This window comes from Pavona decussata, unplaced genomic scaffold (genome assembly GCF_977016875.1).
Source record: "Pavona decussata unplaced genomic scaffold, jaPavDecu1.1 SCAFFOLD_102, whole genome shotgun sequence".
Classification (NCBI taxonomy): Eukaryota; Metazoa; Cnidaria; class Anthozoa; order Scleractinia; family Agariciidae; genus Pavona; species Pavona decussata.
Genome location: NW_028145517.1, coordinates 499,570 through 512,500, shown reverse-complemented (window position 1 = coordinate 512,500; position 12,931 = coordinate 499,570). Strand labels below are relative to the sequence as shown.

At 38.3% G+C, this 12,931-nt stretch overlaps 4 protein-coding genes and 1 long non-coding RNA gene across 5 annotated transcripts in view; 3 read left to right on the top strand and 2 right to left on the bottom strand.

The window, feature by feature from the left end:
• Positions 1-12,931, top strand: part of LOC146471466 (uncharacterized) — an 81,678-nt gene that overhangs the window by 46,270 nt on the left and 22,477 nt on the right. The gene's annotated exons all lie outside the window — the stretch shown is intronic.
• The window catches only part of LOC146471467 (uncharacterized), an 84,148-nt gene that overhangs the window by 61,703 nt on the left and 9,514 nt on the right, over positions 1-12,931 (bottom strand). The gene's annotated exons all lie outside the window — the stretch shown is intronic.
• On the top strand, positions 3,138-4,342 carry LOC146471469 (uncharacterized). The gene has a single exon (XM_085119958.1). The coding sequence runs from the start codon at positions 3,138-3,140 to the stop codon at positions 4,218-4,220; it is 1,083 nt and encodes a 360-aa protein (XP_084976084.1). The 3' UTR covers positions 4,221-4,342.
• LOC146471468 (uncharacterized) lies at positions 4,476-7,433 on the bottom strand. The gene is made up of 3 exons (XM_085119970.1): positions 7,310-7,433; positions 7,177-7,215; positions 4,476-6,023 (listed from the first exon to the last, which is right to left on the bottom strand). Exons 1-3 carry the CDS (start codon positions 7,333-7,335, stop codon positions 5,330-5,332), a joined length of 759 nt encoding a protein of 252 aa, XP_084976096.1. The 5' UTR covers positions 7,336-7,433; the 3' UTR covers positions 4,476-5,329.
• The window catches only part of LOC146471465 (uncharacterized), a 28,572-nt gene continuing 26,600 nt past the window's right edge, over positions 10,960-12,931 (top strand). The window contains exon 1 of the mRNA XM_085119942.1: positions 10,960-11,034. Within this exon, the coding sequence (XP_084976068.1) occupies positions 10,971-11,034 (64 nt within the window). The 5' untranslated portion in view covers positions 10,960-10,970. The remainder of the gene's footprint in view (positions 11,035-12,931) is intronic.

Sequence of the window (12,931 nt, the reverse complement as noted above, 5' to 3'; positions counted from 1 at the left end):
GTATACCATTGATATTGTTTGATCGGATCACTGTATGGATAATCAAGATAAAAAGAGAAAGAAAAGGATCTGCAAACAAAATAAAGTTTATTGCTTCATTTATTGTTTTACCAATCCACCTTTTACCAATCCACGTTTTACCAATCCACCTTTTACCAATCCACCGTTTACCAATCCACGTTTTACCAATCCACCTTTTACCAATCCAGTCCATGTTTTACAAATCCAGTCCACTCCACTCCACTCCATGCTTTACCACATGCCAGTTCAACTTGCGTACGTATCTCGCCGATAATTTAAGGTGAGAAAAAAAAGAACCTATTTTTGTCATGAGTTTGTTACAATTTTTTTAGTCGTTACAATATGTAACCGTTAAATGTTCACAGCGTCTGATAAAGCTATTCTCGGACAAAGCAAAGGCCAGACGGACCAGACGCATTTTTAAGTTCAATATTTTAAAAACAGTTTCATAAAAGAATAGCGAAGAAACTTCCCAGCTTTTCCTGAAAGCTTACCTGGCCGGTTTGACAGCGAGCCGGAATAACTAACAAATGCAATTTCCAAAAGCGGCAAAATTTGTTAAGCATCGCATCGAGGAATATTTACCCCCTTAAATTAAAAAATTGGCCATAAATATTTGTGATTTGAAACGGCGAGAGAAGAAAGCGCTTTCGGTGGGTAGGTCACAAAAGTTGTAAGTTGTGAGTTTCATTGCCCCGACCGGCGGGGGAGGGAAGCGGGGTATTTTTCCTCACGAACCACATATTTTATTAGACGTTAACACAACTATAGCTCCGTTATATCTATGAAATAAAATTCTGGGATAATGATGTGGAATTAGATAACAAATGCGTTACGTGGTAAAAAAAAAAAAAAAAAAAAATTACCCGGCGGAGGCGCCGTGGCACCGGTGACTACAGACCACTACATAATGTTTCAGCGCTTTCATACCCGAGCCGCGGTCTCACCCAAACTGACTTTAAAATGTTTTTTAAGTCGGGAAAAGGTAACATAAACTTTTAATATTACTTCGTTTTTTCTTTAACGAGACGTATATTAACATGATGAAGGAGATATTTTTTTCCAGAAAAGGCGTAACCATCTGCGAACGATCGTACTCGTCCGAGAATAGGCCGCTCAACGTCTACAATATTTTTCAAAATTACGGAGAAACCTCAGGCGTTCAATCAGCCAATCTTTAGGACGTGTTTAGGTATTTTAAAAAGGAAGGAACTATATACTAGAAAATTCTCAGCTTGCTCCCACCCTTCTGAGGAAAGTTATTGTGATAAATGCAAAAAGTGTCCGAGAATACGCACATGTACTCATATTTCCTTGAATGCGAGAACAATAAACAGTATTCAAGTCATCGATTTCTTCACCCTCACTTCTTCCTAACCACCGATCAGACATGTTCTATCCCAGCTGCAGGCTTGTATTTCCTAAACAGCCCATCTGTTGCATTTTCCTCAACATCGAAAAAGCTAATCAGGCTAATGCTCTTATATTAAAATTGGGCCAAAATGAGACGCACTCTTCAGTTAATTTATTTCTTTGAGTCATTCCGCAAGTATCGTATTTTGCATAATTATGCCATGCCGCAGGTCATGCCACATGCAGTTCCGCAAACTCATGCCACCTTTTACCCTCACCGGTCACATTCAGTATTTTAACGTCTGACCGGATAGCATTTACGCCCGCCGTTAAGTTTTAAGCAACTCGTCCCAGATGACATTATGACTACAATCTTGGACAAAACTAGTTGAGAAAAATGCAAATTTTGCGCATACATTTCAAATCCTCCAAAGGAAAACACTCTCTTTTTTTTTATTTTCTTATTACATCAAAACCCCGGTGAAGCTGGCTAAATGTTGATTGTTTTGTCAGTAAATTTACCCTGATCTTCCGAAACAGGCTCATGGTTCTTCGGGAAATTAAAGTTCGTTCCTAGCAGATGCAACGTCAGTATATGAATCCTTGTGTAGGTAGCGCTGCCAAATTAAAAAAAAAAAAAACAAATTGGAGTTGCCTTTGGTGCTTGTACATTATTGTGCGCAAAACTGAACAATTGCCTGTTACGCCTAGTGAGTTGGTATCAATTTACAACCGATTCTGCCCTCAAAACGATTCTTTGTGATGTTGGCTTTTAGTTTGCGAGCCCAATGCAAGACTAGTCCAAGCCTCCCCGGCCTTGTTGATATACATGTACACCTTCCATTGCTTCGCTCGATTGACTGTACATAATGCACGAAAAAAATAAAAACTACTGCTTTCGTCAGCAGCAGTTCGGTTAGAAGATAATTTACTGTTTCAATGGTCGCGACATGATTGACCACCAAAGAGGCTTTAATTCTATATAACCGTTTACCTTCTAAGATTTTTGTCACATTAACTTAATGTACTAACTGTAATAATGTATTAACACTAATTATGCACTAATAAGATTAAGTTTAGAAATACAGTTAACTTTAAAAATGAGCGAAAAAACGGATCGACGTTTCGGTGTCATCCTGGCACCCTTATCAAGTAAAGAATGTAACTTTATGTATAAATTATCTTTTCTGTTGCATTCTTTACTTGATAAGGGTGCCAGGATGACACCGAAACGTCGTTCCGATTTTTTGCTCATTTTTATAGTTAATTGTGCACTAACAGCTAAAAAACAAGTTATAGTTTATGGGTATGCTTTGTATTTTTAAAGATAAGAAACTGTTTTGTCTCAATAGTTGAAAGCAAAAGCATTCTTAATTATGGATGTCCTTTTAATCATTCTCTGGAAACCAGTCTCCTCCTGACCAACTGCTTTATTATGGCCATTTCATGCCTGTTTATCATTGCTCTTGAATGATCAGTTTACTCCTGAAATTTGGTTTTCGCTTTGAAAGTAGAGAAACTTAACGTTTTGATCTTTGTAGAACGTTCGAAGGAAAGCGGAATATTTCAGATCAAAGTACGTACGTAGGATGGAATGAATGAGGACTTTAAGATAGGGCGACTACGGACTACTGACTACGGTAGGACGCGCCAGGCCCGCACAAATCGTGGACTGGCGCGAGTACGCTGAAAGGGCGCGAAAATCGAAGTGTATTTTGACATTAAGATTGCGACTACGCGATTTTAGACTACGGATGAAAAAAATGTCATTCGAAGAACTTAGAAACGCTCTTGTTATCGCTTATGCAGATGGTTATCTCGATGATGAAGAATTTTTGATATTGTACGATTGTTACCTGTCAAGTAATCCATCTTATCCATACTGGGAGTTCGATTCATTTTGTTTAGATGACTTCGATTCAAGCGAGTGTGAAGCCAGCTTCAGGGTGGCCAAGGATGATCTACCAATTTTGCTGAATGCATTGCGGTGTCCAGCAACTTTTAAGTGTCCTCAAGGAACTGTTTGTGATGGAATGGAGGGACTTTGTTTGCTTCTTAAGAGATTAGCCTACCCATGCCGCTACTTTGATTTAATGTCCACTTTTGCTCGCCCAGTGCCCGAATTGTGTATGATTGCAAACACGGTACTTGACTGGGTTTATATTACACACGGTTTTCGCTTAACCTCTTGGAACCAGCCATTCCTCTCCAGTGCTAACCTTCAAGAATACGCATATGCCATAAGTAGAAAAGGAAGTCCACTTACCAATTGTTTTGGATTTATTGACGGGACAGTCAGACCGATATGTCGACCAGGTGAAAAGCAACGTGTAGTCTACAATGGGCACAAGCGCGTACATGCGCTTAAATTTCAAGCGGTGGCAATACCTAATGGTCTTATAGCCAATCTTTATGGCCCTGTGGAGGGCCGGCGCCATGACGCAGGAATGTTGAAAGACTCTGGTCTGTTGAACACTCTTGAGAGAGACGCTTACAGTCCAAGAGGAGAAGTGATGTGTCTGTATGGGGATCCAGCTTACCCGCTACGCCCTCAATTAATGGCCCCTTACCGTTTGGGAGAGGTCCCCATTCTGACAGCAGATATGCAGGCATTCAATGAAGCTATGAGCTCTGTTAGAGTATCTGTGGAATGGTTATTTGGTGATGTCTCAAATTACTTTAAGTTTATTGATTTTAAACAAAACTTAAAGTTAGGTTTAAGTGCTATTGGTAAACAATACATTGTTGCTGCACTTTTCAGGAACATTCTCACCTGCCTTTATGGCAACGCAACTTCAAAGGTCTTTCAACTTGATCCACCAACTGTTCAAAATTATTTAGCATGAAGATGTATACCTAATACCAATTTGAAGTAAGAAAAAACAATTGTGATATTTCGAAGTTTCATGACAGTTACCAAATATTACTCGATTTTATTATACAACACATTTGTCTTCAATTCAGTGCTGTGAGGTTGCCAACTAATCTGTCGCATTTCAGTAGCTTAAGGTTGTTAAGTGACCCTTAAAGGCATCAAGAGAGTGAAGAGACCTGTTTTCATCTTACAGTAAATTTTTTAGATTGTGTTATTGTGAGATAAATTAAGTTACTTAACTTCTACCTAGCAATAAACTGGAAGTTTATTAGCAGCATGGTATTTCCCCTAATACTCCAATCAAAGAGATGGAATTAGGTAGGATATTATCAGCACCCAAGCTTAATTCTCTTGATATTGTACCATTTTCTCACCAATGCATAAAGAGATGAAAAGGAAAGGGGTGTTGAATTCTGGTGGTGGGAATTAAAGAGTTTACAAGTACAAACACAAAAAATACAATATATTTGCCTCAGTATTATACAAACATGTTTTTCAAGATTACCTTAACAATGGAATCTAACCCTTGCAAAATTATACTCCCCAACTCAAACAGCTCTTTAATTTGGATAACATGTAACATAGACCCTATGCACAACTGGCTCACATTTTAATATTCTTTTGTTTGCATTCAAATTAGCCTCACTAACCTCGTTCTTGAGTTCAAAAATCAAAAGAATATTTCACCGTGAACAAGGCTAGTGACGCTAATTTGAATGCAGACAAAAGAATATTAAAATAGCAGCCATTTTTGATAGGGTCTTTGTTGTGACTTAATGTTAGTTTTGTATTTGAGTTGATATCTACATGCATGTAAACAGTAAATAACTGGAACTGGCCATGACATGACACTTGAAACAGTAAAAATTGCCATGCATGAAACAGTTTGTTCACCCTTAATCCTGAAATTTCCCCCGCATGGAATAAAGGAGTTTGTGGAGAAGAAAAGCACTGTTTCTCTTACAAATTGCCATTAAGGGCTTGAAAGTTTACTTTTTGAAAACTATAAAAAGTAATGAAGTAAGGCCCTGAAATATACACACCTCAAAACACAACAAATGCCAACAATGTCACACAGTGTTACTGGGAAATTTTTTGTAAAAGTGCAACAATAAGATTCTGTGTGTTAGACTGGCTTTGCATGAACAGTTTCATCTGTTCAGCCTGAAGTTGCAACTGTTGTCGGTGTAACTCCATTTCTTCCTTTTTAACCTCTGCTTCTTTGGATGTTTTTTCTGCCAAATACTGAAAGGCATCAGAGCGGCTTCTTCTTTTTCGTCCTCTCTTAGTAGCAGGTTTCTTGCTATCATTGCCAGTGTCTTCATCTGAATCAGAATTTGAATCTTCATTACTTCTTCCAGCCTTTGCCCAAGTTGTCATTGCTTTATCCCTGCACACAAGGGCCTCTTTCCTCTTGATTTCTTGTTTTTTGCTGTCAGAATCTTCCACACGGATTGGTGCTGAATTCATCATCTCAATTATGTCTTCAAGGATCTGTTCATTTTCGGTTGGTGGATCAGGTGTTATGCCACTTCCTTTTTCTTCCTTGTTCTTTTTTCGCTTGTACTCTGCTAACAACTTGTTGAAGTGCTCCCTCACGCTTCGCTGATCCCTTGGCATGTCTTTGAAATGGTCGTACCAGTTTAGTTTGTCGGCCACATGAGACCACTTCTGACCAGCCTCTTTACTGCCAACTTTGTACATAAACGGCTCAGCGGTGAAAACTTCACGTAACAAAAGTGAGTTGGTTGCTTTGGTCCATCGAAATGGCGCACTAACGGTAAAAAGAAGAGGCACAAACACATTTGTAAGATACACTTACCTACCATATCAGCATTTTATACTATTCCATAGAAAATACAGGCATTCAGAATACAGGAAGCTGTTGTACATTCAACAGTCAAACAGCCAACCTTCCCATTGTGCACTGCAATCTAATGTACCAGTCAAATCAAAGCTTCAACATCCCCCTCCCTGGGCATTTGAATTTTTAGAAAATTAGTGTTCAAATTCCCCCCTCCCTGAGCCAAATAGCTGTTCAAATGCCCCTATCCCGGGGAAATAAGCCATTCTATTTTATATAGTTTTTAAGCCATATATAACATTACATGGAGATAAAAATTGCTCAGTTCTAGAGTAAAAGCATAATCGAGGACGCCGCCAGTGTTTGCAAGTGGTATCTCAAGTTTCACACGCACATGGAAAAATGTAGGATGCCAGACACGCCTTCAGTTCTCGAACCAAAGTTTAAATTAACAACTGATTTGCATCCAATGTAATAAAAACTAAGAAAAAACGCTGTGGACATAATTGAAATACGAACACAATATCTCAAACATCATAGACTAAACTCAGGTTATTTAACCTTTTAATATAAATTGTATCTTGTGCATAGGGGCGCCGCACACAATCCTTCCCTTTTAAATCAGACAAAATTGACACGTCGACTCCGCCATGACTTATCATGCCTCGTGCAAGCACTGTGACACTTCATATAATATTGAGGCTAGGTTTTAAATTCCCCACCACCGGGAAGGCAAAGAGGTCAAATGCCCGCAGTATGTCAGGGGGAGATTTGACCAGTACCTAATTCCTGCCTAAATTTAGTAATCAAGGGTTCTTTGAAGATTTTCAGAGCCAAACTTTTCCCACTGCATTAATTTCAAGGTCGCAAACTCAGCTGAAAAATGAAGATATGAACAAAAAAAACACTGCTGGTTGATCAAAAAGTTGATGTTTCATTGAAAATTTGTCAAGTTCATTGAAAAACAACCGCTGCTGAATCTTTGTATGGATCCAAATTTGAGTAATAATAAAGTGAGGTATGATATACAGTAATACAAGGCACAGTCTTGGAGTACATTAAAAGACAATTGCTTATTTCTGTGCCAGAGATTACAGAGTGAAAACATAAGCTTCTTACTTACTTTGTAGACCGAGAAACCTGCAGCACTGCAGCACTGCCACTGAAAAGTAAACAAATGGATTAAAATTTATTGCTTATGGTAGCAGTATCGACATTTAAAAGTATGAAATTATTCATCTCTAAACATAACTAACCTGGTAGTATCTTGTTCCTTAGACATAATTCTGCGTTAAAAAAGGAAAAACAAGAAATGACAGTAAGCTTAAAGCTTATGACAGCTAAGTGTACATGCATTTGCTATGTTTACATGGTCGTCACATTGTGTCAGTTAATTCGCGGCGAGAAATGAACCAAAAACATCGGCACTACTTTAACTCAAAACAAGAAGGCTTCGGTTTGTTTGACCTAACATTGTAACATAAATAGGAAAGAGAAAATGGCAAGAAACAGCAAAAAAATACTTACGTTGTCGTCACTACGTCAAACTCGCCGACTACTCGCCGTAGTGGAAGGACTACGAACAACGCGGGAAACTCACGGGCTAATGATCATGCGCAGTCTGACTCGATCCAGTCCCTGATTCACGTCCAACCGTAGCCGTAGTCCGTAGTCGTTTTATCTTAAAGTCCTTATTAGCATATTCAGTACACGAAAAAAAAAAACAGGACAGCTTTTCTTTGTTTGGATTTAAACTCTTTCGCTTTACTCACGAATACATGGTCTTACCACATCTAAGAATATTAACCTCAAGTCCACATATGATGTATCATTTGCAACACTGTGATAAGCATATTCCACCAATCATATGCATATCAATAAAACTGAAGACTGCGTCAATTTTGAATATAGACCATTACCCCCCAAATCTTCAATTAGCTCAATCTCGCTGACGGGACCGTAGAACGCGGCATGAATGAGACCACTTATTAAGCCTTTATGGCTTATTTCTTAGAGAGAAACACGACATGTTTTCGAGCTAGCTGTGATGGATTGCACGATATGCGGAACTGAACAATTACTTGTCATGAAGCCCTTGTTGTTAAGCCGTCACTTCACAACCGATTTTAGCCACATAATTATTCTTTGTGATTCCGGCTTCTACTTGGGTACTGATGCTTAAGGGAACTAGCTTCGCTCTGAAATAAACGACAGGTCGCTGTTGCCATTATCATTCATGACCGAGCGAGGATACATGTTTTGATCTCAGTTTGTAGAATTTAACTTTCGAAGTGAAAGCGGAATATTTCAGATCAAAGTAGATGGGATGGTTAGCATATTACACGGAAAAAAAACAAGACAGCTTTTCTTTGTTTTGTCTAAATTTAACCTTTTTCGCTTTGATCACGAATGTATTCTTACTGTATTTAAGAATATTAACTTCAAGTTCGTCCTTCATTTGAAAGGATGTGATAAGCATACTTCACCAATCCAATAGATTTATGTGACAAATAACAAAGACGGCGAATTTGTAAAGAATAAATGTTGGAAAGTTTAAGGGGGTGGTGAAGCGTAACTTGACTTTCACCACCCATCTAAATTAGAAATGGAATATCAACTATTTATCCCGAGGAATAAAGCTCGAAGCTAGCAGGTGCAACGTTCATATAAGTTCATGTGCATGTAGTGTTGTTGTTGCTTAAAAACACGTCATGCTAGTTATGATGGCTCGTATATTATGCGGAAAAAAAAAATGAGCAATTTCCTGTCATGTGATCCAAGTTGTTAAGGGCACATTGGAATCGATTCCACTCATACAAAGATTCTTTACGATGCCAGTATCTGATTGGCTACTAATCCCAAAGGGAACTAGCTTCGCTCCAAATTAAAGGTTACGTAGCAGCTATCATACTCATTCAAGACCAAGCGAGAACAACTGTTGTTTGCATCTTGCAAACGAGGAATCATGAAGTGGCTTCTAGCTCTTTTGCTGTGTAAAGCAGCATTCAGCTCGGACCATAATCCCGATGGTAAGCATTGTTGCCGTAGTCTTACTAGCTATATTTGCTGTGTTTCATTTTATATGTTCTTTTTTGTTTTGTTTTGAAAAGTAAAGGTGCGAAATTTCACGATAATTTCACAACGCGCTGGCGGCGTCTCTGCACTGCTTACTATAGCCCTGACCCAAACCCTATCTGTGTCTAATGCACAGTATGTTACCCTGCATGGTCAAAATATTTAGTAATACCGATATTTCATTTTAAAAAGAAAACTGTCAAATGTACAAAGCATTGTGAGCATTATTTCACTGGCCTTCGTACAAACAGGAAATTTGTTTACAACTCCCTTAACGGTCAATAGGCCTTATCACGTTTTTCGACGCCATTTTGACGAGTAGGCAAACACGCTTGAAATAACAGTGTTTGTATGCAAATCCGATGTCAAATAATTTTCATAAAACATCGCTTCTGAAAAATTCATGAATTGGAAACGTTTGGCACTAGGAAAAGGATTTTAAGAAGAAAAATTGGAGGGATGTAGCTGTGCCAGAAAGCGTCCAGTCGTGTTTTGAACTTTCCATACATTTGTCTGTATAGCGAACCAGACGTGAACTGCTACTAAAAATAGTTCGCGGGAAAAAATACGATCATTCCAAAAAGCGTGAAGCGATGGAGATATTTAATCTTTAATAGAAACAGCAGTAATCATGTATTAACACTAATTATGCACTTACAGCTAAAAAATAAATTATAGTTTATGGGTATGCTTTGTATTTTTTCGATCGTTCGACGTAGAAAGGACTCACTCCCAATACGGATTGGAGTCGAGATTGTATGGGACAACGTTGGTTCATTAAATGGATGGATCTAGGGATGCATATCTGGCATCCCCCGCAGATTTTTTTGCAGAGGCGGATGACAATTCACAAAGGAGAGAAAGCCTGGAATTGTGATCATCCAACGCACTCCCTAATATGTGATTATTAATAGTTAATGTTAAAAATAATTTCAATAGTTGAAAGCAAAAGAGTTTTTTGTTATGGATGTGCTGTTTATGACTCCTTTGGAAACCAAGCTTCTCCTGACCAAATGCTTTGGTTATTATAATTTCACCCCTGTTATCATTACTCTTGAATGATCAGTTTATTCTTTAAATGTGGTTTTGGCTTTAAAAGTAGAGAAACGTTTTGATCTTTCTAAAGCTTTCAAAGTGGAGGCGGAATATTTCTGATAGTTGAAAGCAAAAGAGTTTTTTGCTATGGATGCGCTGTTCATCACTCCTTTGGAAACCAGGTTCCTCATGACCAAATGCTTTGATTATTATAATTTCACCCCTGTTATCATTACTCTTCAATGATCGGTTTATTCTATAAATATAGTTCATGCTTTTAAAGTAGAGAAACGTTTTGATCTTTCTAGAACTTTCAAAGTGGAGGCGGAATATTTCTGATCAAGTAGGATGGGATATAATTAGCAAATTGCACGAAAAAAAAAAGAGGACAGCTTTCTTTTCTTTTCTTTGTTTGGATTTAAACTCTATCGCTCTGTTCAAGAATACATGGTTATATTGGTAAAAGAGTTGTTCTTGGGAAATCAAGGTTCGAAGCTAGCAGGTGCAATGGCCATGCATATTCGTGTGGCGTCGTTGTTGCTTAATTAAAGAGAGCTGAGAAACACACCATGTTTTCTAAACTAGATAGGCGTGCATGTTATGCGGAAAAAAATGAATCCATGCTGTTAAGGGAACTTTGGAATCGATTCTGCCCACATAAAGATTCTTTACGATGCCAGTATTTGATTGGCTACTGATGCCAAAGGAAACTGGCTGCGCTCTAAACTTAAGGTTAGGTAGCAGCTATCATACTCATTCAAGACCAAGCGAGATCAACTGTTGGTTGAATCTTGCAAACGAGGAATCATGAAGTGGCTTCTAGTTATTTTGCTGTGTAGAACAGCATTCAGCTCGGATCATAATCCTGATGGTAAGCATTTGCTGCCGTAGTCTTAGTAGCTATAATTGTGTTTCATTTTACGTGTTTTTTGTTTGTTTTGAAAATGTAAAGCTGCGAAATTTCACGACATTTTAATTTCACAAAGCGCTGGCAGCGCCTCTGCATTGCTGGCTATCGTCCTGACCCAAACACTATCTCTGTACAGTTATACTGCAAGGTCAAAATATTTACCAATATCAAAGTTTCATTGTTAAAAAACATTGTCAAATGTACGAGGCGTTGTGGGAATGATTTTATTCAGTGCCCTTCGTACTAACAGGAAACTTGTTAACTCCCTTGAAGGTATTTTCAGTAAAGTGGTTCTAACGGAGAGCTGAGTTCAACATAACCAAAAACATGTTAACAAAAAAAGGCTTTCCTAGACTTATTGAATGTTTTATTGAGGAGCGTATTTGCCATAATTTTCCTAGTTCAATACGCTTTTTTCCTTGACGGTCTTAAGATACTTTTAGATCAACTACATGAACCGCGGGAAGTTACATTTTATCACACATACTTTCACTTTTAGTGCCATGAGTCGAACTTGGGGGTTAGCGAAATCGATATCTTATGTCGTATTTGTCCTCTGGACCTGACGAAATCCTAAGCTATAATATTGTTGGATTGCTAGCTTCTTTTGCAGTTGCTTTTCTCTTTTCCTCGATCGGAAACTTGGGGGATTCGTGTAGTTTCTGCTGGGCTCGATTGCAAAGTGATCAGTTTAAATTGATTAGCTACGACAGGGGTGAGAGAAAGTACATGGAAATCTGAATAAAAGAACTTTTTGCACCACCAACAGTGCGATTAAAAGTTCATAGAGGTACGAGTTGGAGCATTTTTGACCTTGAATGCCTTGCTTTTTAAATTATCCGGAAGGAACAAATAGAAACCTGTTCAAATTAAAGCTGAAAGAGAATGTACGCGGAAAAAAAAAAGAACTAACGTTTGCGTCAGCAGCGGGTTTAACGCATTGCTGATTTTGAGTGCTTTGTTTTTTCATCTTTCGGGAACCTATTGTATCCAACTGCTTTGGTGATGAGTATGTTAATCAAGTTCAGCCGATTTGATTTTGCTGCAGTTTTTGTTGCTTAAACACTATCTTACATTGGGCCGGCAGGGATCGAAAATATTTCTACGATGGCCAGGAGCCCATGTGAAGGCTTAGCAGCCTCCGATGTCTCAAGTGTGTAGAAAACTTGGGTTGAAAGAATAAAGAAACATTTTTGCGACAAACAGGAGTACCATGTGTTAAATCACGCGCGTAATTTAGCCATAAAAGAATAAATATAATGTACTGTGATCGGAACAGAACAATTCCGTACGATGTTTAGAATTGCAGTTAAATAGAAGCTCCAAAGAGCTAGACGATAAGGTTAAAAGACGTCATCTTATGGCTATTACTGATGTTCGAGATCAATTCATTTTCAGAATGAAAACGTCCAAAAATTTTGCCTGTACTTATTCTGTTTATTTCGATTTCAAACCAACTTAGTTCAGGCTTCCAAGCACGTCACAAGTTGAAACGATTCCATCTACATCTACATCTACATCTACATCTACAAGGATAATTTGCCACGGGATAAACCCGCCATGGAACTCCGCATCATGTCAGAGCACTCTTTCTTCATTAACAACCTTGAGTTTCCGAACTTTAGCGGATGCGATTTGAATCCCTAGTTGACCTTAGTGAAGTAACCATAAATCCGATGAGCCCCTCATAAAGTACTCCTCCCATAATAAATTCGTTAAGACTCATAATTTGCGTTGAAATAATAAGTTGGTACTACTGTCAAACATCCAGAGCAAACAATGTGAAAAAAAAAGACTCCCATTCTAAGTGCAAAAAAGTTGATTGTTGCAACCCTGTAAAGATTCCACACAGCGAAGG